A 24583-nucleotide genomic window follows, 5' to 3' on the forward strand; every position below is an offset into this window, starting at 1 on the left:
TGTTCTTCCCTTGATGAACCATTCATTGAACCATTAGACTGTAACCATTTCAGAATACCACTTTGTTGGTATAGTAACTGGAGAGATGACCCCTTGTTGTAACATGTGTTCAATCTTACTCTTGACTTTATCTAAGCGTGGGTGAGGGGCCTTGTTCACTGTGAAGGGACATATAGGCTTAACACCTGCCCTTAGAGTTATGTGATATTCTGTTTTCAACTTTCCTAAGCCTGAAAATAGGGATGGAAATGCATTCATAAATACCTCACTGGACTGCTCATCAACAATTTCTTAACCTTGTAAGTGAGCCTCAGCTGCAAATATGCTTTTCTGCTCATTGATGATGACTCCTGGTTCTTTATCACATACAAGGGTTCCACCATTTCTTTATCCTTGTATTTTAATCTTGCCAAGTGTTGGTCTATTACTTTTAGTATAGTCCCTCATGAACCATGCAACTGGATGGAGGATGGCTGTATTATGAAATTTTACAGCCATTTTACTTCATCGGATAATACTGAAACACCTGCCCCAGTATCTAGCTTGAATTCTGTGGGGTGCCCATCAACATCTAATTTAATGCTCCAATAATTATTTTCTGTTTTGTTATCTTCTCTTAAAAGAGCTATTTTTTTTTTGTGGCTCTGCCAGTTCTTGAATTTTACTTTGTTTCATTGTTATCTCTTTCTTCCTATGAGCTACAGGAACTTTGGATCTGCACTATTTTAAGAAGTCCTAATTTCCTACAGTTGTGGCTCGCAGCTCCCCCTGCTGGGCATTCTGCCCACATATGCAGGGTTTTCCTGCCACATTGAGAGCATCTCAAGATGGCGGTTGGCGTGCTTTTTCACGATTTTGCAGGTTTTTGTTTCACTGTGTGCTTTTTTGTCTGATATATTGAATGGCATGACTCATTTTTTTTACAAGGGACAACACTTTCTTCACAAACAACCACTGTAGTTTGCTTTCTAAGCTCGGTCTTTTGTGCTATTTCTACCTCCTTTGTGAGAATTAAACCTTCCCTCATTTGCAAAAGGTCTGATAGGGTTTCATCTAAGACCCAAACCACTATATGATTGCATATTAATTCATCTCTGAGGACCCCATAATTGCAATTCTCCAGGCATCTGTACAGGTCATCTATAAATGAGTCCATGGATTTGCCCGGTTTTTGCCTCCTCTTATCAAATTTAGCTCACTCAATGATCAAACTTTTTTGAACACTGAAGAAGGAATTGAATGCCTGGAAGACTTCCTCATATGAGCTCAAAGCCTTATTTATGCCCTGTCTTGCAATAACATTGTCTGCTATGGCCCCTACTGCATAGAGTAAAGTACTGACCTGATACTTCTGTTCCTTGTGCAAACCTGAAGCTGTTCTGTATCTGGAGAATCTCTTCCTCCAATTGCCCTAGTATTGAGTCTGTTGCAAGCCTTCAGTGTTTCAGAACAGTTCTGGGAATGGCAATGTAGACTTCATGCTTACCCTAAGCTCTGGATCTGTTGATGCTTTTAAGTTTGGCTTGTAGATGGTGATCTGTACTCACTGTTGTCTGGACTCTGGGCCTGTGCATCTGCTTGCATCTGCAGCACCCAGGATGCTCCGTTCTCAGGTAAGCGTTCAATATTTTTTCTTGTTGTCCTTTTTCCAAGGGTTTGTAGTTCTACAACCTTCTCTTGGAAATTTTCTGGGTCTTCACACTCTGTCTACAGCCACCATGTTTTGAATGGTGCACATGAACAGTCAACAGAAACCATCAGCTGTTGTCATATTTCATCCTGGGTTCAGGGCCTAGATGGGTATTTTTTAGGGTTTGTTTGTTACCCTAAGAATGTTACCATAGAATGTTATTCGGAAAGTCCATTCTTGTTTATTTACAGATCAATATATATCTCAGTACTCGACATAAGGTTTTACTTCTTCTTCCCAGCAGATCTCAGTCTCTTAGTCATGTGACATTGCATCATAGGTACATCAGTCCATGTCCATATGCAGCAAGCCCTGCAAAACATTTAGGCTTGGACTGATAATTGCTAAGTAATATTCATGCTACACAAGTGCCAGGCAATGACCATCTCTAGCAAGAGAGAATCTAACCATCGCCCCTTGACATTCAATGGCATTACCATCACTGAATCCCCCACTATCAACATCCTGGGGGGTTACCATTGACCAGAAACTGAACTGGACTAGCCATATAAACACTGTAGCTAAAAGAGCAGTCCAGAGGCTAGGAATCCTGCGGTGAGTAACTCACCTCCTTACTCCCCAAAGCCTGTCCACCACCTACAAGGCACAAGTCAGGCATGTGATAGAATACTCTCCACTTGCCTGGATGAGTGCAGCTCCAACATTCAAGAAGCTCGACACCACCCAGGATGAAACAACCCGCTTGACTGGCACCCCATCCACTACCTTCAACATTCACTCCCTCTACGGCCAACACACAGTGACAGCAGTGTGTACCATCTACAAGATGCATTGTAGCAACACACCATGGCTCCTTCAATAGCATCTTTCAAACCCACGATATCTACCCCCTAGAAGGACAAGGGCAGCAGATGCATGGAAACACCACGACCTGCAAGTTCCTCTCCAAGCCACACACCATCCTGACTTGAAAATGTATTGCTGTTCCTTCACTGTCACTGCATAAAAATCCTGGAACTCCCTTCCTAACAGTACTGTGGGTGTAACTACACCACATGGACTGCAGTGGTTTAAGAAGGCGGCTCACCACCATCTGTGTCCTGGAAGCATAGTTCTGGGAGTGAGATGGATCCTCACTCTCCATGAACAGATGATCCTACTAATACTGATGAATTGAGTGAAGATGTGGACACAGCCTGGCCCAGCCTGCCTCCTGCTACTGGACCACTGTAACATGGAAGTACCGCTCACTTGAGAGAGCAGCTCACCTACAATGACCAAATCTGCACCAACTCTATTCATAGCCTCCATATCACCATGCTCTCTGATCTATGGGTGCACAGATCTGATTGCTTCAATAATATTACCGAAGCTTGTCCCCATGCCAGGCCTTATCTGAACAACCTCATCAATAACCGAGCCCAGTGATGTGGTACAGCAAGAGCCTAGACTGCAGATGTCTAAACTGTCAATATAACCAAAATTAACATTCTATCCAAGGAAGTCCGCAGATTCTATATGCTAACTCTCAGCACATGATTCAATTGGCTACTGGACTTTTTCAAACTTCCAGAAAGATCCATTGATGATGTCAACAACCTCCTGTGTTCAAAATGCTTTCTTGTGTTCAAAACAGGACCACAGAGATCTGGCTCCCTGACCTCAACAGCTGGAGAGGAAGGTGGCCTCAGCCTCTAATGAATAATTCCCTTCCCTTTTCCTCCACCTGCTTTATCCACTCATGCTTTGTGATTCATCTCCCACATTGTCCTCCGGCCATCTGTCTTCAATCTTTCAGATGTATCGGAACTTGTGACTGTGGAGGGTAAATGCAGTGTCAGTGAAATATTACCTCACAGGGACAGTTGCCGAGGTAAGTTGGCTCGGGAAGCCTATAAAGATCCTGCAAAAGCAGAGAAAGGACAGAGTGTCAAGAGAGAACTAAATGGTAATACCAAAATGGCATAGGATAACATTTCACAGGGCTCTGTTTCTCTTGCAAAATCTGTAGATGGGATTTTGATAGGATGTTACAGTGCAGTGTTCTGGAAGGCATCTTCAGATACTAACTACTTTCTGAGACTTGCTTATTTACTTTTCCATCTCTCACAACCTCAAGGATTCAGTTCCTTGTATGGAGTTGGCTTGCTTCTCAAAGTCCGCAGTATTTTGCTTTTATTCTTGAAGTGGGTGTAGGTTCCTGAAGGATTCTTTCTTCCCGTCATTGCAAAATGCCTCCTTGTGGCCAGTTTACACTCCTCGCCCACAGAGTTACAATTACACAGAGTCTAGTATGACCGTCTGAGTCATTTGACAACCAGGTGAAAATTTACAATTGAACCCTTGAGGTGCCAAGGTGAAGAAAAGTGGAAAATAAAAAGATTTTTAACATTTTTTTCAACATATAATTTGTGTGATTAAGTAAACATACAGAGATAAGGGTATTGTTTGGAATGATTTCTGTTAGTATTACTGAGAGGGCTGCTCTTTCTACTGGAAATGGATACTTATTGGATCCTTTGAGAAGGAGCTCAGACTATTATGCTCATATCTGTCAATTAATGTAGTGTAGACCATGGTAAATGGCCAAGCGCTCAAGCTTTCCCTTTATCCTTCTGGAGCTTTAGTTACAATGTTTCTCAAGGGCTTCAAGTTGCCGTCTGCCTTCCTGACAAACCTATCCATGTTTGATGCCTCCTTTGTGAAATTAAGCTAGTGCAGTGTTACATAAATGCAAGCTTCACCGAGAACTGTAAATCCACTGTGAGAAATAAAAGGAGGAAAAATATATTTGAGAATCCTGGAAATAACTGAGGAGTAAAACTTTGGGAATGGGGAGGGCTGGGGGGGTGGTGTGTGGCAGGGGGGGCGAAGAGGGCTTGGAACGAGAAAGTGGAATTAGACTGGATAGCTCTTTCTTTGGCCAGCCAAATAGGTCAAATGGCCTCCGTCTGCCCTGTAAATTTCTATGATTATAAGGATACATCTTCAATAGAATGAATTGAAAATTACATCGAACAGCAAAACAATCCATTTTCAAAAGTTATTTTGGAAAATAGAAAATCTCTACATTTGAAAGTTGACTCCATGTCACAGGACCTGTATGATATGTGTAGATCACTCCTACTTTTCACTGATTTTCGAAACCAAGTGACTGACAGGCTGGCCTTTCTTTTGTGCCTCTCTCACAAGACACTGACAGTTGGAATGCTGCATTATTTCCCTTTATCCTCCTGGAGCTTTACTTACATCATTTCTCAAGGGCTTCAAGTCACCTCCAGCCTTCCTGACAAACCCACCCGTGTTTGATGCCTCCTTTGTATAATTGATAAGATGGATGCAGCACACCGCCATATTTCTTTGATGCGCTGTTGAATGTTACCTTTACTTTGAATTTCTGGATGTCTAAGCTAAAAAGAAACCCACCATTCTGCTTCCAAGCTGGTTTTAAAATTTAAAAAAAAACTTAAGGAGAATTTATAGAGCCAGGTGTGTGTCCAGAAGGGAGTGGGACGTGACAGGACTGGTAAGAGAACTTCTCACTTCACAGCTCAATCCACTCCAACTGATGCAATTCATTTGCAACAAACCAAAGGTAGCAACTCAAAATTGCTAAATGTGAGGTAATAAATTATGAACTACCGGGAAGTGCAGCTGCTAACTGTCTCTCACAAAAGCACAAACAATACAATCAACCAATGAGACCGAAGAAGTTAATTCTCCAGAATAGAACATATCCTGAAAATAGCTTGTTTTCAATATATTAAATCCATTAGCAGGCCACAAAGCTCATTAGCTGCCTCTGTATGAAAGTAAGTATGTTTGTGCCTTTGACTTCAACCTGCTCTCCTCTCCTTTCTTTTGGTCAGTCAGTAAAGGGCTCCTCCAGCCTAACCCTGTTAGTTTTAATGAATGATCTAGAATTGTTCATCTCCCTTTTACAAATAATGTGCATTTCTAACAACTCCTGCTTTCATTATCAAAACCATGAGCGGAATTTTCCATGCCCGCTGGCGTTGGGCATCATGGTGGGCGTGAGCGGACAATATGGCGGCAAGGCCAAAAATTGGTTTCACGACGTTGTGGAACTCAGCAGCTACACTTGTGTGCTCACAACTCAAAACTTTGTCTTTACTCTTCAGACTCTAACTCAAGACTACTGACTACAGAGGTAGCCCGTGCCACTCTGCTATTGGGTACCAAGATTATGTGATCTTACATTACAACATTTGTCTTAAAGGTTACTCAGGAATACATTTTACAATTTTTCTCAAAATATCAAATTATTCACACAGATAAATAATTTACAAAGTCAGTCTTTCTGGGGGTTTCCTGATGAACGTAGAACATCTCAGCTCTACAGCTTCTGATGTTTTATCCGGAACCTCCCTCACTGTAGTCATCTGAGCATCTGGTTCTTCAGTAGTTATCTGCAAACCTGTTTCTTCAAGTCTTTCAGGTACAGTCGGCCCTTCAGGCACATCTGTACTCGGTTGAGTTCTTTCAACAGGAGACGTTGATTCAGTCACGAACACTGGTGGATTCATTTCTGGGTATTTTGTTTCTCCTCTTCATATATAGGTTCCGCATGTCTCTGTCTGACTCAATCTTCCACTTTCACATGGTAGGAAAGAGGTCCCATTACTGCACTTATTTCACCAAACAGCCATGTTGGTCCCTCTCTAAAACTCTTCACAAATACTTACTCTCCTACGTTAAACCTCCTGTCATGACTGTGGCAGTCAAGTTCAATTTTCTGGCTTCCCTGACTCCTTTCCACCGTCCTCCCCAAGTTTGGCATAATTAGGCTCAATCTCGATCGGAGACAGCACTTCATCAACAATTCCGCAGGTGTGACACCTGTTGTCATATGAGGGGTGGTTCTAAAATGGAAAAGAAAATGTGCTAATTTAGTCGCTATAGAATCTCCAGACAATTTCTTCGTACCAGATTTGAACGTCTGAACTGCTCTCTAAGCCAGTCCATTTGAAGAAGGGTGGTATGGGGAAGTTTTCACATGAGTAATACCGCTGAGGCTGATAAATCGGTGAAATTCAGCACTCATGAATACTGTTCCATTGTCTGATACGACCACCTCAGGTAGTCCGCTGATTGCGAAACTTTGTCATAGCTTGTCTGTTGTAGCAGAAGATGTCGACAACCTCATGTCATAGATGTCCATCCATTTTGAGTGAGCATCGACGATAGGTAGAAACGTTGTTCCCATAAAAAGTCCCACATAGTCGACGTGTACTCGCACCCATGGCCTTCCTGGCCACTCCCAAGGGTGTAACGGAGCTGTTACAGGTAATTTTTGTACTTTCTGATACTCCATACAACTTCTCACTAAGTTTTCTATTTCTCCATCCATCCCAGGCCACCATAGATAGCTGCGTGCTATTGTCTTCATTCTGGAAATTCCAGGATGTGCACTGTGAAGTTTAGATAACAATGGCTTTTGTCCTTTTGGTGGAACAATCACTCATGCTCCCCACAATAAGATACCTTCCTGGCTGGTTATAAGTTCTCTGGAAATACGGTTTCATTTCATCAGATTCTTGTTCTTGTGACCAATCATGAAGAACTTGATCTCGCACTTTGGACAAGACTGGGTCTCGATTTGTCCAATTTTTAAACTAGTTAACACATATAGATGATGAATCCAGGAAGTTCAATAATAAAATGAATTTTTGAGGAATTGGAACATCCTCATCTTTTACTTGCAACGGTACATGACTGAGTGCATCTGCGTTTGCAATTTGACTTCCGGGTCTACGAATGGAAGTATTCTCATATGCTGCCAAGATCAGTGGTATTATTTATGCTCCTGTGTCTTCTTTCGATGGGAATTCTTCTTTTTGACACTGACTTTATTCTCAGCCTTCTTTTTGACTTCCATGTTGGCCAGACTAATCTCAGATGTAAGCTCGACTTGAGTGAGCTCATTGGTTGAGTTTTCCAGAATTTCATCATCTGTCTGCTTCTTTGAAAATTCTGCACGTTTTTGCCTCTTTGGTTTTTTCAGCTTTTCCATATCTTTTTTGCATTGGTGTACTGTCTCCTGGAAAATTAAGCATTGTCTGTCTCCTCTGCCAACCCATCCTTCATTTTACTTAGAGTAGTGCAGAACTCTTTCTGTTTCTCTTCATACTTTTCCAGAGGTACATATTTAGACAGGAGGGAAACTGGTCGTGTGTGAAGGTCTTTCGGCAGGTTTTCACTTTTCTTTTGGAATCTCTGTGACAAATCAAGGTTGATTCCCCTCAGCCAGTTTCATCCTATTATGCTTGGTCCTCTGCCTGCTACCACCATCAAGGGTAATTTCACTGTTTGACCTCCGTAGTATACTGTGACTTCACTTGTATATATTCTCCTGTGTAAGTTTTCAATTCAGCATCAGTTTCTTCCAAATTTAGTTTATGTTCCCCATGATTCAGGTATTTAAAAATATGCTCACCTTTCACCAAAGTGGCTGCTCCAGTATCCACCTTCATTCTGATAGGCCTCTCATTCACTGTTATGGTTACATAGATAGGCTCTGTTCTTCCTACCTTTAAATTATATAACGAATAAATATCTGAACCTATTTCTTCAGGCTTTTCAACGCTGTTAATCTCATTGGGTTTTTTGCTTTTGGCTGAAAGTCTTCCTGATTCTATCTTTACAATGTCTCATGAGGTGTCCATTTTGATGACAGAAGAAACATTCGATCTTTTTAAACTGTGATTCATTACAAGGTTGTCTGTTTCCACCTCTGTTACCATTATGTCATGTTTTTGCTGCTAGGTTATCTATTTTAATTTGTCTGCTAGATGTGGCTGCTTTCTGCTTCTGAGTAAAGCTTTGCATTTTGCACTCTTTTTGACCGATGCTCCTCGCCCAACATGGAGGACGGCATGATTTTGCGCTCCCTGTATGGCTTTCGAGTCTAGCACTGCACCTTCCACTGCCAGAGCGATTTCCAATGTCTTCTGAAAATCTAACTTTGTTTCAGACAGTACTCTCTTCTGAATCACATCTACAGTACTCTCTTCTGAATCGCATCTTCATTTATACCACACACCATTCAATCTCTAAGCATAACATTGATAAATGTACCAAGCTCGGAATATTCAGTTAATTGTTTATGACTTGCTATATAACAAGTAACTGCCTCCCTTGTGGCTCTATTCCTTGAGTTAAATTTGATCTGTTGCACCGTCACCGACGGCTTAGGCTAATAATGATTCTTTATGAGGTTCACGATGGCATCAAAACTTTTCAAATGTGGGGCACTGGGTGCCAACACATTTTGAATTAATCCATACGTCTAACTCCCACACTTGGATAAGAGGATCGCATGCTTCTTCTCCTCCCCCGTGATGCCGTTCGCCTGGAAGAAGAACATGAGGCATTCGACATCGTGAGACCTGCCATCCGAGGTTGGATTGAAAGGCTCCACTCCTCCAAATTGCAGCACGCTCTGAGGGGATTGCTTCGACTATCAGGAAGGGAATTTTTCCTTACTTACAACTACCATGTGACGTACGACCCAATTTTGGTTCTTCTGATTTCTTTCGTTTTTTCTTGCTTTTTGCCTCGTCCTTTCATGTCTTTTCTTGCTTTTTAATCCCATCCTCAACGCCAGTTTATTGGATCCAGTTCCCTGGTTTGTTGGGGCTAAAGGATCCAGTTTGCAAGCTTGTTTCAGGGTGACCGAGTTGGTACCAAGATGGAGAAGATCTGTAGACTGTTCTTAGAAGAAACACATTCTGTTTATTTACAAAAGGAACTCAGCAGCTACACTTGTGTGCTCACAACTCAAAACTCTGTCTTTACTCTTCAGACTCTAACTCAAGACTACCGACTACAGAGGTAGCCTGCGCTACCGCTTTGGCTACCAAGATCATGTGATCTTACATTACAACATTTGTCTTAAAGGTATACTACACATCAGATTACTACAGTTTGTTCAAGGCAAATTATGCTTAACTAACTCTTTTGAGCTTTTCTTTTGAGAAGGTTACAGAGAGGGCTGCTAAGGTTAATGTGGTTGGTGTACATAGACTTTCAAAAGGTATTTGCTAAAGTGCCACATAGCAGACTTGTCAGCAAAGTTAATGCCCATGGAATAAAAGGGACAATGGCAGTGTGGGGTACAAAGTTGGCCAAGTGACTGGAAACAGAGTACTGGATGAATGATTGTTCTTTGGACTGGAGGAGGGTATACAGTGGGGTACCCCAGGAGTTGGTACAATTCTGTTCTTGATCTATATTAATGACCTAGACTTGGATGTGCAGGTCACAATTTCAAAATTTGCAGATGACACAAAACTGGGAAGTATTACGAACTGTGAGGAGAATAATGATATGCTTCAAGAGGACATAGGTAGGCTGGTGGGATGGACGAACTCATGGCAGATTAAATTTACTCTAGAAAAGTGTGAGGTGACTTGTTTTGGTAGGAAGAAGATGGAGAGACAATATAAAGTAAAGGGTACAACTCTAAAGGGGGTGCAGGAGCAGAGGGACCTGGGTGTATATGTGCACAAATCATTGAAGGTGGCAGGAAAGGTTGAGAGAGGGGTTACTAAGGCAGACACAATCCTGAAACTTTATAATTAGATGCATGGGGCTAGATTTAATCTTCAAAATAGGTATCAGGGATCAGGAATTTTCCCCACCCCACAATCCCATCTCGATTGTGGAGGTACCTGCCAGCCCTATTTTCTTGCTGGGGTTTGTGGTGGAGATGGGTTCGCTGTTCCTGAAGGCTCAGTGGGGTCGAAAATGGGCCCAATGCAGAGGCAGGTGAATTGCATTGCAGCTTCCATATAAAGGCCCATCTCCAATGCCATTGCTGGGAGGTGAGATTAATGAGGAGACAGCTAACACATTACTGCAAAGTTACCTCTGACCCTTGTCATGACTAGTGAACTTATCTCTGACTGTGTGCGATGGCCAACAGGTTTTTAACTGTGGTAAAGTTGGCCCAGCATGAGCCTATCCTATGAAAGGTGCATATCCCTGGCTGCCTGCCTCCATTTCTCATGCGACTACTGCACACAGCATTGACCCAGTGCTGGTCTTGTCCCTGCTCTCCTATCAAGTGTCTGCACTCTGCAGCAACTGTGACCAGAAGAATAATTTAAGGTCTGCTCTCTGCACACAGCCTTCCATTGTAAGACCCCTAATCCTAGCAGGTCGCTGAAGGCATAAAACAAATGTGCCAAGTCCTGGCACATCAAGCCACCTGGCACCTCGCACCATGGTCACACTCCTGTGCACCTCATGGTCCAATGGACCCCTGGGTCATGGCCACTCATTAATCATTCTTGCTGTGCTGGCATGCAGACAGCCATGGTGATGATACCCGCCTGGCACACAGATAACCCAGTGCCAGTTCTCAGCATCCCACTCACTAGTGTCGCCCCATTATCCAACCAGGCCCATGGATTGTGACTTTTCACATGAGGTGAGCGTGCATTATGACCCATTGTTTGTTGCCATGCCAGAATGTCCCAGCAGAGAACATCAGTGGGGATCCAGGCATTGAGTGCACTTCGATTCAATGACAAGGACCTGGAGCTCATGGTGCGGTCAGTGAGCGGCAAGGAGGACATCCTGTACCTGAAAGGTAGAAAGCTCTCCCCATCCACCACAAACCAAGCATAGCTGGAGATTGCGATGGCTGTGAGCACCTCAAGTGAACACAGGTGCTCCTGGATTTGGTGTCACAAGCGATTTCGTGACCTTCTGCAGTCTGGCAAGGTTAACGGGTCCTTCTGTAGAGCAGAGATGGCCATTGACAGTCTCCGAGCGACATGCAGGTGTAGGTAGGCCACCCATGGCACATGCATGTCCTGTTACCAAGAGGAATATGTGGGCATGAGACAATCGGAAAGGAGACCACTTTTGTTGTAAAACATGCATGACCACTGTCAGCTCAAGCCACATTGTACTCCTGCTCATCAATGTGTTTCACACCCCTTTCTCCTGTCCTCACAGGAAAAGAGAGTGCACAATGCGAGACAGATGTACCAAACCAGGGGTGGGACACCACAGCTGAGGCCAATACAGGCCATGGAGGAGAGGGCCATGGAGGTAGCACGTGTGTCATGTCAACAGAGCATTGGAAACAGAGAGTCTCCCATTCCAGGTGCAATTGGCTGTGGACAAGTCATACAACAGTATGTTTTCATTAGTGTGGGAGGGGGAGGAATATGGCAAGGATGATGGTGACAAGGGGAGTAAATAGATTAGGGGCCGGTGGAAGGGGCCCCAATAGGGTTGCAGCAATTGCCTTGAGATGAGTCACTGAATATCGAGGTCTGGGTGGTGTGGATGGTGACAAGTTTGTATAGCCATTAGGATGTCAAAGGTGAACTTTAATTACCACCTCTTGTGTCTCCAGTGGCACGCAGCCACCCCCAATAGCTGGGTCATCCCTTGGGAATCAGGATAAGGAAGACATATCCAAGCGTGCAGTGCAGTGTCACATCAGGCAAGCACACCACCCCCCATCGCAGATACTTGCACGTCAGTGGGTTTCACATGCCAATGGAGTTGGGGTCACTGGGTGAGACACACAGCAGCACAGTAGAAGGGGAGATGTCAGAGTCAGGGACACTTGTGGACAGCTCCCCTGGAGGAGGGAGGGCAGCCATGATGATGCACTGACAAGGGCCTGAGCAGTCACTGTTTGGGGCTCAGTATTTGGAACAGCTAAAGCAGATGTATGGACAGCTAACAAAGTTCCCTAAGGTAATGCAAGCTCACGCTCTGTGAGTGGAGGAGTCCATGGCGCGGATGAGCTCACTTATGTCTCAGGGGCTTGAGTGCATTAGCTCTTTCCAGGAGAGAATGGCCAACCTCATGGAGAGCTACAAGCAGCAGCACCTGGAGTGCTTGTGTGAACCACATGAGATTCTGCACAGGGTACAAGGCACACTCAGAAGCCTGGAGCAGTCCATTCACACCATGAGCACTGATCTCCATGGAGTACATGAGGAGCTGCATACACAAAAGAGGACACGAGCTAGTGGCACAAGGGTGGCTTGAGGGAACAGTCGCTGCGCCCGTGCAGCTGACTTCCTCCAGGTCACTTGAAAGCCTACCCAGGGCTCAAGAGGACGAGGAGGAGGATGGGTGTCCCGAGCAGCTTTCGGCACCCTCATCTCCCATGCCTTCCACGGCCCCTCTGTCAGAGTCAGCACCTGTGGTACAGGTCACTGTGACCACGGCTGCCCCACAGAGATACAAGGAGCACAGCAGCAGGAGGGATCCCCATGTGCTCCTGCATGCTGAGACTGTCCACAATGTTCCTCACAGTCACACAGTCAGTGAGGTGAAGCAGCCTGCCTCCAGTTTCTCCTAGGCAACACAACGTGCACTTTGAAGGAGCGGGCATTAATTTGGAAAATGCTGTCAAAGGAGTCCTGGTGCGTTCCTGCAGTCCATCTTGTAGATGGTACACACTGCTGCTACTGTGCATCGGTGGTGGAGGGAGTGAATGTTTGTGGATGTGGTGCCAATCAAGCGGGCTGCTTTCTCCTGGGTGGTGTCCAGCTTCTTGAGTGTTGCGGGAGCTGCACTCATCCAGGCAAGGGGAGAGTATTCCATCACACTCCTGACCTGTGCCTTGTCGATGGTGGACAGGCTTTGGGGAGTCAGAAGGTGAGTTACTCACCGCAGGTCTCATAGCCGCTGACATGCTCTTGTAGCCACAGAGGCTTCGGCTTCATTCCTCACCATGCATGTGCTGTGCTGCAAGGTCCTCATGGTCACGCAGGTGAATCGCTGCTGTATTAGGGGGTCCCTGGCAACAATAGCATCTTGCATGGTACGCAGTGACAACATCTGGGAATGCCACCTGCTGATCCTTTCCTTGCTACACTCCACTGCTGATGACTCATCCTCTGACCGCCCTGGCCATTCCTCTCCCTTCTCTTCCTCCTCCTCTTCCTCCTCATCTTCCAATGACAGAGGGGCATGTTAGTGGAGTGGTGAAAAAGGCATATGGGACACTTGCCTTTATCAATCAAGGCATAGATTACAAAAGTTGGGAGGTCATGTTGGAATTGTATAGAACCTTGGTGAGGCCACAGCTGGAGTACTGTGTGCAGTTCTGGTCACTACATTATAGGAAGGATGTGATTGCACTGGAGGGGGTGCAGAGGAGATTCACCAGGATGTTGCCTGGGATGAAACATTTAAGTTATGAAGAGAGGTTGAATAGGCTTGGGTTGTTTTCGTTGGAGCAGAGAAGACTGAGGGGCGACCTGGTCGAGGTGTACAAGATTATGAGGGGCATGGACAGGGTGGATAGGGAGCAGCTATTCCCCTTAGTTGAAGGGTCAGTCATGAGGGGACATAAGTTCAAGTTGAAGGGCAAGAGGTTTAGGGGGGATGTGAGGAAAAACTTTTTTACCCAGAGGGTGGTGATGGTCTGGAATGCACTGCCTGGGAGGGTGGTGGAGGTGGGTTGCCTCACATCCTTTAAAAAGTACCTGGATGAGCACTTGGCATGTCATAACATTTAAGGCTATGGGCAAGTGCTGGTAAATGGGATCAGGTAGGTAGGTCAGGTGTTTCTCACGTGTCGGTGCAGACTCGAAGGGCCTCTTCTGCACTGTGTGATTCTGTGTTTCTGTGATTCTGTGACATGTCTGTGACCATCTGCCTGGACATTCTCAGTCTTCGCCTACACTGGTGCTCCACCATGTCCAGATAACTATGCCTAATGCAATACATCCTGTACTCAGGGTAACAGCGTGTGCTCCTTCTTGGTTGTGCTTCTTGAGGGTCTGCCTCCAGGTGCCATGGGGCCCTTCCTTGTTGAGACATGCACTTCCTGCTCCCCTGCCTTGATGGCCTGGATGTGTGAGGAAGCTACACCCATTTTATATTTGGAGGCCTCCTTCAGAGAGATACAATTTCTGTGATAACCTGGCAGGACTGCCTGATGCCCGCTTTGCTGCCAGGCATCAATGCAGCACATGAGGTGCCAGCTGCTTTTGCAGAGAACCGGCATGTACATGAATGGCTGAATGACTTCCTTCTCTGCTGTAACCGTTCTCCGATTCTATTTCTGTTCCTCTCTAGAGTCAGTCTCTGACTTTGAACAGCCTTTCTCTTATCAACATATTCTTTATCATTGTTTGACAATCTGTCTTTCTGCAGTTTTGTGGTCAAGGGATCCTCATTTGTGGATTGACCAAGGCCTCAGCTGTTCTTGTATGTGGAGGAGTGTGACAGATTCCCATGCACTTTCCACAGCTCCTGCTTACGGAATTTTCTTTCAACCCGGGGACTGCAAGCTGTCTTTTTATAATGCACTTGTAAATCTTACTGCTTCTTTACTGACAGTTGGAGAACATAATGGGTCAAATCTTCCAAGGACTGGCAATCATTGTCGGATTGCCGCTCCACTCTTTTTTTACACAGTGCCAGAACTCCACATTTCTCGCCTGGACTTCGGAACTGGGCCTCTTCAGAAATACGGAGCGTACTCGTTCTCAGGATCCTTCCTCATAGGGCAGGATTGTTGGGAAAAAGCCAAGCCACGCCCCCTTTTTATGGCACGAGCTGCCGTATTTCGGCAAGTCTTCATTCGCTAACATGCCGAAAACTTAGGGACATTTAAATAGCTTTTCATTGTGTTGGTGAATGAGTGTGAGTAGGGTAAGTGGGTAGGGAGGGTAGAGTGGCAGGGTGCCAGCTGGGTGGGTGGCAGGGTGGTGGGTGGCAGAGTGGGTAGAGTCAGTAAGGTGCCAGATGGGTAGGGTGGCAAGGCTGCAAGGCCGGGTTAGGCTGTGTTGGGTGGGGAGCTGGAGGGTTGGGACGGGGGGGGAGGTGCCGGCGGGTCAGGGGAGGGGGCCGGAGAGTCAGGGCGAGCTCAGAGAGACAGGGGAAGAGTCGGATGGTCGGAGGGGAGTCTGACGGTCGGGAGGGGGAGTTGGAGGGTCATGGAGGGTTGGAGGGGTGGGGAGAGTCGGTGGTGGTGGTGTGGGGGCAGGGGAGTACTCAGTTGTATACTTACCCTGGAGTTAGATGTGGTTTTTTTTCCTGTCTAACATTTCCTGGGTAACTATCCAGGTAATAAGTCGGAATCTACCGGAGTCTCTGACTCTAACTCATTTTCAGAGGGCTGAGGACGCAGGAAAACTGCCCAATGGAAGTTGAAACTTCCTGAGCAATTCCTGCAAAGTCCTTGTGCTGGGATTTCCAATAGTTCCCCCAGTGCATTTTCCTGGGTTTGACCATCCAGAGGCTGGAAGATCTGAGCCAATGTCACTCTCTTATGATAAAAAACAAGATTACCTGAGAATTTTGAGAATACTGTTAAATAATGGGTCATTTCGTTCTTGACAACATCTAAAATTCCATGAAATGCAATGTTTTTATCCAGGTATGATATTATGAATTGAATAGATTTCAATTTTGATTTTTGGAAACCTTCAGTATTTATCTATAATCAGCCAAGGGAGACGTTCTTGGGATATAAACAACACCGAGAAAGCTTCATTTTTATTCCAAATATATAGCAGGTTAGTTAACATCTGTAAAGAGAAAAGGAAGGTTATAATGTTTCTGGTGTGTAGCCTTTATCAAAACAGGTAGACATCCAGAATATCTAATCTCTTCACAAACATGGGCTATTCTACTATATATTCCCAGCATTTTCTGCTTACCCTTTCTATTTCACATATTTACAGTGCATGCCTAGTTACTTTGTGAAGATAGTGATACTTGTGGTTCCTTTCTGAAAATCAGACATCAGAAATGGTTCTTCCTTGTTTTTGACTTGTGTTTGCTTAGCATTGAAGGCGGAGATGAGGAGGAATTTCTCCAGTTGTTAATCTTTGGAATTCTCTACCCCAGAGAGCAGTGGAGGTTGTGTCGTTGAATATATTCAAGGCTGAATTAGACAGATTTTAGATCTACAAGTGAGTCGAGGGTTGTGGGGGGCAGGCAAGAGTGGTGTTAAGGCCACAATCAGATCAGCCAAGACATTATTGAATGCATAGCAGGCTCAAGAAGTCAAGTGACCTACTCCTGCTCCTGTTTCTTATGTTCTTATGTTCAATAGATGCATCTTATTGATGTCAGGGATCACATTTTCTCAGGCAAGTATTATTTTGTTTACTCAACGCCTAGGTGACCACACCACATGCAGAGTTCAAAGCTCATCATTTTCCGACATTTCAAGCATCTCAATTCTGAATCTTTGGAGCACAACTCAATCTTCAATTATTGATATTTATTCTCTTCCATTCCACGATGTTTTGCATGTCTATTTCCCATTATGCAGTTTGTTAACGCAATGATCCTGTGCTAAGACTGAAATGTTGTATTGTTCTTTCTTTCCCAGAGTTGAATATTGTGCAATGAAGCTAATGAATTCTTCAACCAAGTTTCCAGAATGGTTTGTGGTGGAGTCTAGATTTGGGTGTTGTGACATGTATTTGCTGGAGTTTCTATTCTTGTGTTATAACCTTTTATGATTCACACTTCAAATGTCACCTCTGAGGCCAAACAAAATAACTCATTGTTAGGTTTCCAAAGATAGATACAAGGAGTTATTAGTATAAAATAACAGTGAATGAAGGCCCATGGCAGCACATGTAGAAACACTGTACATTCACTGCTATTACAAGAGTCTCTCATTCAATCTGACTATATTGTTGTTCCACAGGACATGGCAAATACCTTGCATGATGGACATTTTTTCTGTTCATGGCCTTAACAATCTGAGTTAACATAGCTCAAAAACAAATCGGATCTGCATCCATCCAGAGTTCTGAGCTTTTGAAATATCGTTGGTGATGATGTCACTAAGCGAATCTTTCAATTCTTGTAATGCTTTGGTGCGTTCAACTGCTCACTGAACTGTTACATCTTCACATATTAGCTCTTACAGTGGCTCCATGGTTGTTTCCAGGTTATATAAAGCATTAACCACACATTATCATCCTCGATACCCCTCTCACATCGGAACCGAATTAACTTTATATATAGTTCTTTTTAGAAGATATGACGCATTTTGCTATTGCAGAGTTTCATCTCTTCTGCTGCAGGCAATTTGTAGATGCTGTTCTGGGTCTTTGACATGATCATGCTTATGCAGCACATGCTACTGGTATAGTTGCTTTATTCTCATGAGAACTGGTGGAGTTCGAGCTTATGTTTGTCTTTCTCTAATGTATTGCAAATATTAATTTCCTTCCAGGTCTCTTTCAGCTCAAAGTCTTCATATTTGAGAATATCATTTTCAGCTGCATCACACATACATTAGTTAGCCATAAGAAGTTATTAAGCTTTGAGAGAGATATGCTTGCCATCGTGCTGGTTTTCTAGTTATATATCTGCAAGCTTCTTTAACTGCTTCTGCTCAGTTTCTAGATGCTGTATTTGCTTAAAGTAATTACAGGCTATATTTGAATATTGAAAGTGCTTATATTTCACACAACATTTTAAAGACTCTATTAGAGCACATTGAGATTCTGTTATACTCTTCATCTGATATTTCTTCACAAAGTTTTGTCATTTCAACGGTAATTAGCTTTTGGAAACGTTTCATTGAAAATCAAAATTCATACCCGATTCAAACTTATTTATCAGCATGTACCAATTTAGTTTCAGCACCAATAGCATCAGTGTTTCACTATGTAGTAATTAGCTGGTGCAAGAACAAGTGCAGTAGATTAGCACAGCAATATGGAGGCTACTTTATAAATTTAGGATGCACAGTGTCTGCATAAACAAGAGCAAGCGCCTCTTGCTTATGGCACAGGTTCCCTGGAAATTTGTAGTGGTCGTTATTGGGTCCGAGTAACAAATAAAAATACTTATATGCAATATATTCTTGTGAGTCTGCACTTCCTGTGCACATTACTCTCACTTTCTATGTCATGTTTTTATAACGATACCCGTATATGACTATGTGGAAAAATATCCTGTGCTAATACTTTAAAGGAGAAAACTGCTTGTCAAATTTTCACCATCATGATTTGTTGATGACTTATTCGGAATGATTTTTTAAAAACAGCCTACCTTTCTTTCTGGTAGTGACTGAAATTTCTAATGACCGAAGTCTTTAATCAAAACAAAATATTTTAAAATTTACCTATATTAATTCGAGCTCTGACACTGGGCCTCAGTCTTGCAGATCTTCTCTACACTGGCTCCAATGCTTGAATATCTCCCTTGGGCTGCAGAAGGCAGAGGGGCTCATTAAATCCAGCAGGCGGCCTGCCCACCACCTACTCACCCACCCCTACCCTGATTGCAATTATACCAGCGGCAGCGGTAGCGTCAGGTGTCCCACCCACCAGTGTGCCAATTGAGGCCCTCAAGTGCCCACCTAAGGGCCTCAGCTTGCCACCACCAGGATTTAATTGGTGGCAGGAGAGGCCCGGCAGCTCTTTGAGGCGGGACTTCCTGATCCATCCCACCTTCAGCCTAACAGGACGTCCGGTGCTCCCCCCCACCAATCTTCTCCTCTCCCCAACTTTTTAGCTGGCGAGGGTGAGCAGGGCATCTGGCGCCTCATATAATTCAGCCCCTTGTGTCTCCGTAACCAGAATTGAACACAGTAATTAAAAGTGCAGCCCAACCGGAGTTATTTGACCATTACTTCTTCTGATTAACACTCTACCATTTTCCATGGTGTCTCTGGGGTGTAGGAGAGAAGAGCGTTACAATCTGTGAAGTGGGAACATCGAAAAGAAGAATGTTGTAGATGAGCCATTATGTCATTGCAGCTGTCTTGAGGGGCTAAATGGTTCCACGTTCCTGTCTAATATAAATTTGGGGGAGGTAAAATGCGAAGAATGTCCCTTTTTAGGGGAGGCCAGTTTAATCTTTAGTTAGTTAGAGAAGAAATCACAAAACTTCCTGATTTCACAAAAAAAGGATCAGATAATAAGCTTGAGAAACACTGCAGTAAAATTAAACAAATTATTATAAAGATGCGATCTTAAATGTTATTCATTTGATGTGAGCCTTCAGTAATTTGTCTTTAATAATCCTTTTATACAGTCTTGGCTGAGAGGCATTCATTATCCTGAAGTGCATCAAAATAGCTTCTATTCATATCTCTTATGGATGCAGTGATACCATTGTTTGAATCAGTAGATTTTTAAAATATTTAGAATATGTATGGGCTGGATCTTGCTGTAGTGGGGCATCACAGGGCATACATGAACAGTTAGATATTTTCCTGCACTCTTCAGCTCAGAATTTACTGAAAATAATATTTTATTAAATTCAATCAGCGATAGAATATTATCACCTCTAAATTTAGGCATAACCTTACTATGATCCGCTCCCAGCACAGTTTACAGTCGCAAATTCCACATTAACATGATGTAAGAGTGTTTATCCCAGTTAGTTATATAAATCAAACATCTTGAAGACATGTTTATCTGACCTTCGGGTGAATTACAGACTACAGGGTACACGGGATATCACTTTTTAAAAATTATTACATAAACCCAGCCCCTCAGGTCCTTGGGAATTAAGCGCATGCCCCTGACAAGATAAAAAAAAAGATGCTGCATTATTAATCAGGCCCATTTCTTGCTAGGCAGGAGGCACTTACCATCAAAGCTTTTCAGTGAGACGCCACTGGGACGATAGAATCCAGGCTTACAAGAACAGTCATAAGCTCCCAGCATGAATCCTCGGCCTTTAGGTGAAATACACTGGAAAGGAGAAACAAAAGACAGGATAACTTGATCTAGCTTAAGATGAGGCATGTAAATTGCCGCAGAAAAAAAATAAAACAACAGTTGCATCATGGCGTTATTAATATAGGCAATAAAGCTAATCATTGCCGGAAATGATTGAAGGTTTTCGGTGAAATGTGAATCACAAAAGCAGTGGACTTTCACCCCTGGTCCTGACCAATCCAATAAGACATTGAATATCGATAATGGATGGCTGCTAACCAAGTCCATTAGGTTTTATACCTTGTTTCTGCAGCAGAAGTCGATAAATCACTGCAGCAATGGCACAGAGATTTAAGCATTTGCTCACAGGGCCTATGATAGGGCTGAGAGAGTAGCAAAAACTGTAAAAAGAGTCTGAAACAAGAGGATCATTTCCTTGAATTACTGCATTACAGAGAAGTTCTGTTGTGGCTACAGGTAATAGCCAAGCACAGTTATTGAGAAAGACACATTAAAACTAGATGAAAGGGGAGCCCACAGTTCAAATGGAGTGGTTCCATTTCCCGTTCTGATCCTGGCAATTTCTGATTTTAATGCTGTTAGCTTTGGTGGCGACTGAGGTTCTGGCCAGAGCTGGACATAAATGTTCATCGGGGTTCTGTAATTCCAACAGGATCTGATAGCACTTTAACCGGGTCTGAGTGAGGAAACCGCCATAGCTTTCCCACTAGGCAGAAATGTGTCTGCTGCTGGTTTCTAAACAGGACAAGCCCTCTGAGGTAATGATAAAATACTCCTCTGTGGGGATAGTTGGAGCAGGCATGATCCTCCGCACCCCCACCCTCCACCGACCCCCCACTCCACATGGAAAGCCTGGGCCGCCTGTGTCCCTGGCTCCTTCCACACACCTATGAGACCTTGCCAAACACTCCCCATGCCTACCTGCTAACACACCTTCCTGTAGTGCTGATGGGAAGTTTCCAATTCTCCCCCCCCCACCCCCGCCCCGCTTTCTAGCCCACCCATTGACCAGCTGCTGCTTTCTGCCCATGCCAGACAGGCAGCTGACACCAGCATGTAGACAATGCAGGGAGTAAATAATTTCTGACAGAAGGTGTAATTTCACTAGGCCCGTCTCAACTGTTTCCATTCAAGGAATAATACCATAATTCCAATATGTCTATCTTTCTATTCATTAGCATACATTTTATGGGCTAGGGATTGGCCTGCACTGTTTGTTGGGTTGAGGGGTTACGGCTTGCAACTTGCCCATGCCTGTTGCCATGGAGGTGGACAACATGTAAGCTTGGTGTTGCCTCCTCATTTAAATGACTGTAGCATTGGCCCTAATGGGGCATTACCACTGGCTGCCTAAGCGCTCAGCAGGGGGCCAAGCAGTGTGTGCTAACACTGTGTCATGCAACCACCCTTCTATTCTTAATAGAAACCTGTTCCTCTTAAAGGGAAGTTACACTGAATCACAGGAGGCTGCTGCTGAATATCAATGCTGCATTTTCAAATCAAGGAAAATGAACACCAGGGAAGAGCGAGCACTCCCAGGTTCATGGATGTGGCTCTGAAGTCATTAATGGTGGAGGTGAACAGGGCAATAGAGACCATGGGCCAGATTTTCAAAGTGGGTCTGGGTCATGCTTGTCATGCTATTTTTAAATTCAAATGGCCAACTTGGCCAGGAGGCATGCTCAGTGCCCAATTAGTGGTACCGATTGGGTGCTGCCTGCCAGTCCCAGCAGCAAAGGCAAGCAGCAGCCATGTTAGGGGCTGTTGTTGCCTTGTTAGATAGAGTAGGCAGCTCCTCAGATGGCCAGAAGGTTAAAGATGGTAGAAAGCATCCATGGCTGCCAAGTTAAGGTGCAGTACTTGATCCCATATTAGATAGCCTACTAAAATGTAATTTTAAACCAGAGAAAAACAAACTTAGGCCTAGATTTTTGTGGAGTTATGAAGACTACACAGTGCCATTGGGAACCCAGATCCAGATGTCCCATCCCCATTACCGACAGTTTCTATTTTCACCAGCAGGGAAACAGTGGAATTTGCTACTGTAAACTGTGCTGGGAGTGGATCATAGTAAGGTTATGCCTACATTTAGAGGTGATAATATTCTATTGCTGATTGGATTTAATAAAATATTGTTTTCATTGCTGAGTTCAAACAGACCCCATTTTCACTGGAGCAAGGGCCTTTTACCGCAGTGTGAGAGTTACGATTTTTTAGAGTGGACATAAATGTTCGTAAAGGGTGGATAAGATCTGTGGAAAATCAAATCTTCTGTTAAAGTTAAATCTCCTGCCTTTCAAATTTTGGGGAAAAGCCTGCCTGTGTCTGTGAGTTCAAAAAAACTCTGCTTGCATTTCAATGTTTGTTGACTTGACCATATGTGCTATCATTATAACATTATTACTGTTTGACGGCTCCCATAACATTTTTCTTATGCATTCACAGGATGTTAGCATCACTGGTTAGGCTGGCATTTGTTGTCCCTAATTGCCTTTGAGAAGGTGGTGATGAGTCATGCACTTGAACCGCTGCAGTCCATGTGGCGTGGGTATGCACACAGTGCTGTTAGGAAAGCAGTCCCAGGATTTTGACCCAGTGACAGTGAAGGAACAGTGATACAGTTCCAAGTCAGGATGGTTGCAGTTTGGAGGAAAATTTGCAGGCGGTGGTGATCCCATGCATCTACTGCCCTTGTCCCAGGTGGTAGAGGCCGGGGGTTTAGAAGGTGCTGTTAGGGAGCCTTGGTAAATTTCTGTAGTGCATCTTGTAGATTGTACACACTGTTGCCACTGTGCATCAGTGGTGGAGGGAGTGAATATTGAAGGTGATGGATAGGGTGCCAATCAACAGGGCTGATTTGTCCTGAATGATGTCGAGCTTCTTGAGTGTTGTTGGACCTGCACTCATCCAGATGTATTCCATCACACTCCTAACTTGTGCCTAGTGGATAGTGGACAGGCTTTGGGGAGGCAGGAGGTGAGTTACTCATTACAGAATTCCTAGCCTCTGACCTGCTCTTGTATCCACAGTATGCATATGGCCGGTCCACTTCAGTTTCTGGTCAATAGTAACCCCCAGATGTTAATAATGGGGGATTCAGTGATGGTAATACCATTGAATGCCAAGGAAAGATGGTTGGATTCTCCTGGAGAAACCTGTCATTATCACAGTGGGGGAGTGCTGGGGCATGGGGGCTGTGTACTGTAAGTTCACAATTTTATTGACAGCTCCAAGAGGTTTTTAAAGGGTTAGCTGTCTTTGATGTGGGGTTATGAATCCAAATGTTCATTTTTATTAGGGATTAAATAGATTGAGATGGGCTTTTATGAATAAGAATATATATATATACACATATGTATATATATACTATCCATGGTGGATACTAGGTAAGTTGGCATGGAGGGCGCAAGGGTGAAGACTGGTGGGGGCATGGGTTGACATGAGTTGGCACTGAGTTGGCATAAGGGCTGTAAGGGGCCATGAGATGAATGGGAGGTCATGAGTTAGCATCAAGTTAGCATAGGAGCTAAAAGGGGCCATATGGATGAGTGGGTTCATGGGTTGGAATGAAGAGTACGAGGTGTCCATTGGAGATGTGTGGGTTGCCATGAGCTGGCATGGATGGGACATGGGGAGTGGGTTGGGAGGTGAGAGGGTGTGAGAGGTACACAGCTGGGACGGTCTTCCAGAGAACTAAGGGAGACCTTATAACCAGCCCACCTTAGCACTTGATCTGCGTCAGGGGGTGGCATGCCCAAGTCTATCCCATACCCCCCCTCCCCCACCCAACCCCCAATGGAATGATGACCCTGCCATTTGGGGCACTATTTCCTCGGCTGGGTGCAGTGAGCCGGAAAGTTCCCCAACTCTGCTCACCTGCCTCAGGAGTGAAAATCCAGGCCTTACTTTGGCCTCATGGGGGACCCGACAGCTGTGCATTAATGTGCATCAGATTCTTCAGGTTTGCTAGAAAAAAACATTGAAATTCCAATTGCGAGCCCACAGACCCTTGAACGAGCATTTTAAAGAGATTAACTAGCAGCAAGTGGGTTTCCCATTACATCCCCTTCTCCGAAAGCCCTTTGAAAATTGGGAAGTGTCCAGGAGGCATTAGAATCCCAAGACCATGATTTTTAAATCCCTCCCACATCGGGTCCCAATCCTGCCAGCATTTGAAAATCTAGCCCCATGTTTCCGCAGGGAGCCAGGCAATCTCAAGGTGAATTCTCAGATGGGAATGGGTGCAGGTGGCCAGGGA

At 44.3% G+C, this 24583-nt stretch overlaps 1 protein-coding gene across 3 annotated transcripts in view; it reads right to left on the reverse strand.

Moving 5' to 3' along the window:
- Positions 1-24583, reverse strand: part of gpr158a (G protein-coupled receptor 158a) — a 642328-nt gene that overhangs the window by 280056 nt on the left and 337689 nt on the right. The window contains exons 3-4 of one of the 3 annotated variants that reach the window (XM_078538082.1): positions 20235-20337; positions 2845-2867 (exon numbers count right to left, since the gene is read on the reverse strand). In XM_078538082.1, coding sequence (XP_078394208.1) covers positions 2845-2867; positions 20235-20337 — 126 coding nt within the window. Of the gene's footprint in view, positions 1-2844; positions 2868-8010; positions 8055-20234; positions 20338-24583 lie in introns of all 3 variants that reach the window. The other 2 variants (XM_078538086.1, XM_078538078.1) reach the window with 2 other exon arrangements.

This window comes from Cetorhinus maximus, chromosome 3 (assembly GCF_964194155.1).
Source record: "Cetorhinus maximus chromosome 3, sCetMax3.hap1.1, whole genome shotgun sequence".
NCBI lineage: Eukaryota > Metazoa > Chordata > Chondrichthyes > Lamniformes > Cetorhinidae > Cetorhinus > Cetorhinus maximus.